Here is a 2690-nt window from a genome sequence, read left to right on the forward strand (position 1 = left end):
CCCCTCATTACCTATAATTGTGGTGTGAGTTTGGGCTAGATCAATTTTTGGCGCCGTTGCTGGGGAGTTAAACGGATTTAGCTATATATCTAGGTTTTTGTATTATTTGTGTTCTTTTCCTTCAGAGTCACTAACTTTGTTTTTGAATTTCTTTTAGGTACAAAAATGCCTCTCAATAATGAGCCCATTAGGAATTTGCCAGTGGGGGAGGATGTGGAGGATGACCAAGTTGAGGAGGTTCCTCTTGAACCTCAAGAAAATAGACGAGGTCGCCCGCCTCAAGATGATGTTTCTGTCCCTCCCCCACTTCCACCAAGAGCAGCAGCTCACTAGCAGTTACCGAACGAGGGTTATGCAAGTGCTATAGTACCGCCCCACATTAGGGCTGGCAACTTCCAAATCACCAATGTGATGCTTACACTACTTGAGCAACAGGGATTCTTCACCGGGGATCCAAGTCAAAATGCTTACTAGCATCTCAAAGGGCTTGTCGATACTTGTTGGAGGAGCAAGCAAATAAATGTCTTCGAGGATGCGCTGCGGTTGAGGCTATTTCCCTTTTCTCTATGGGGAAAGGCATTGGACTGGTTAGAGAGATTGCCCAATCATTCCATCCACACTTGGGATGAGTTGGCGGAAAAGTTCATTTTCAAGTTCTTCTCTCCGGGACATATGGCGATGCTTCGGGATGAGATTCTTGCTTTCAAGAAAGAACCCAATGAGCCATTACATGAGATTTGGGAAAGATATTGTACCATGGTTAAAGAGTGCCTGAACAATGATATGACCGGGGCCATTATCCAATAAACCTTCTACAGGGGGTCAATCCAACAAATTAATGTGTGGTTAATCAGCTCGCCGTGGAAACATCATGAACACGCCATATGTCGAAGCTTGTGAAATTCTTTATGAGATGGAGGATACCTAATCGACATGGAAAAGTCAAGACAATGTTCCTCAAGGTGACCCAAATGTCATTCACCTACACAAGGAGCTACATGATCATAGGCAAGCTATTGCCAAGTTGACAACCACAATGAACCAATTGGCCAAAGCTCAGCTTCAACAAGTTCAAGGGCCAAAACAAGTGAATGCAATGGAAGGTGTGAATATGATAGTAATAAGAGATGACAACAAGGTCAACAAATGCAAAACCGTCCGGAACAATTCATGCAAGATGATAGTGGTTATGATCAAGGTGATTCATTCAATGAGCAAGAAAAAGAAGTTCAATATGTTAACAATTATCAAGTTCAAAGAAACAATGCTCAAGGACAAAATCAACAACAATGGAGGTCACAAGGAAACCAAGGAAATTGGAACAACCAAAACCACCAAGGCAATTGGAGTGGTGGTAACAATAATCAAAGCAATTGGAATAATCAAGGTAACCAAGGCAATTGGGGAGGTAATCATCAAGGCAATAGGGGTGGAAACAATCAAAGCAATTGGGGAGGTAATAACCAAGGAGGGTGGAACAACAACAACAACCGAGGGTTGGGTTTTTAAAGGCTCCCAATGTTCCAACAACCGAGCAATCCTTCTCCCTATCCTTCTCAAGTTCTGAGCTCTTCTAACAATGAGATGGGTAGAATTGAGAACATGTTTAAACAGATGATGGAGAAGAATGCCGACTCTGATGCTTAAATAGCCTGTCACAACACTTCTATTCAAAATTTAGAGGTTCAATTAGGCCAAATCTTTCAAGCTTTAAACACTCATCCTAAGGGGGCACTACCTAGTGATACCGAGGTAAACCCGAAGGGTGGGAATAATACGGGACATGCTATGTCCGTGACCACTAGAAGTGGAAAAGGTGGAGATGGAACCACCTCAAATAAAAGAAGAATTGTGGATGAAGATGTTATGGGTCAAGAAGATGAAATCCCAAGAAATGTGGTTCAAGTTAATGAAGAAGTGAGATATGATATTAATGAAAATGTGGAGGAAACTCAAGAAGAAGTGAACCCGTCTAGGGAACATGTGATTGACATTACAAAACCGGTAGTGCCAAAGGCTAAGACACCAATGCCAAGGCCTCCTCCTCCATACCCTCAAAGGCTTGCAAATCCAAACAGTGAGAACAACTTCAAAATGTTTATTGATATGATGAAGAGTTTGTCCATAAATGTGCCATTGGTTGAAGCCTTGGAACAAATGTCGGGATATGCAAAATTTATGAATGACTTGGTAACCAAGAAGAGATTGATGAATTATGAGACAATTAATATTACACATCAAGTGAGTGCAATTGTGCACTCAATGGCCCCTAAGTTGGAAGATCTGGGTTCTTTCACAATCCCTTGCACTATTGGGAGTGCCGATTTTGCCAAAGCTTTATGTGATCTCGGGGAAAGTATCAACTCGGTGCCCTACTCGGTGTTCAAAACATTGGGAATTGGGAAACCAAGACCCACATCCATGAGGTTGCAAATGGTGGATCGAACAATGAAGAGGCCTTTTGGTATTATTGATGATGTGTTTGTTTGAGTTGACAAATTCATCCTCTCGGCGGACTTTGTGATTCTTGATTGTGAAGTGGACTATGGGGTGCCTATCATTTTGGGTAGACCTTTCCTTGCTACGGGGAAGGATCTTGTTGATGTGGAAGTCGGTGAGCTCACTTTTTGGATAGGTGACGAAAAGGTGGTCTTCCATGCGTGAAAATCTATGAGGCAACCAAATAGTAT

At 42.3% G+C, this 2690-nt stretch overlaps 1 protein-coding gene across 1 annotated transcript; it reads left to right on the top strand.

The window, feature by feature from the left end:
• The first annotated feature begins 1788 nt into the window (after window positions 1-1788).
• Window positions 1789-2490, top strand: LOC138882851 (uncharacterized). The gene has a single exon (XM_070163487.1). The coding sequence runs from the start codon at window positions 1789-1791 to the stop codon at window positions 2488-2490; it is 702 nt and encodes a 233-aa protein (XP_070019588.1).
• Window positions 2491-2690: the final 200 nt, after the last annotated feature.

The sequence above is a fragment of the Nicotiana sylvestris genome, chromosome 12 (genome assembly GCF_000393655.2).
Source record: "Nicotiana sylvestris chromosome 12, ASM39365v2, whole genome shotgun sequence".
In the NCBI taxonomy this organism is placed as follows: Eukaryota; Viridiplantae; Streptophyta; class Magnoliopsida; order Solanales; family Solanaceae; genus Nicotiana; species Nicotiana sylvestris.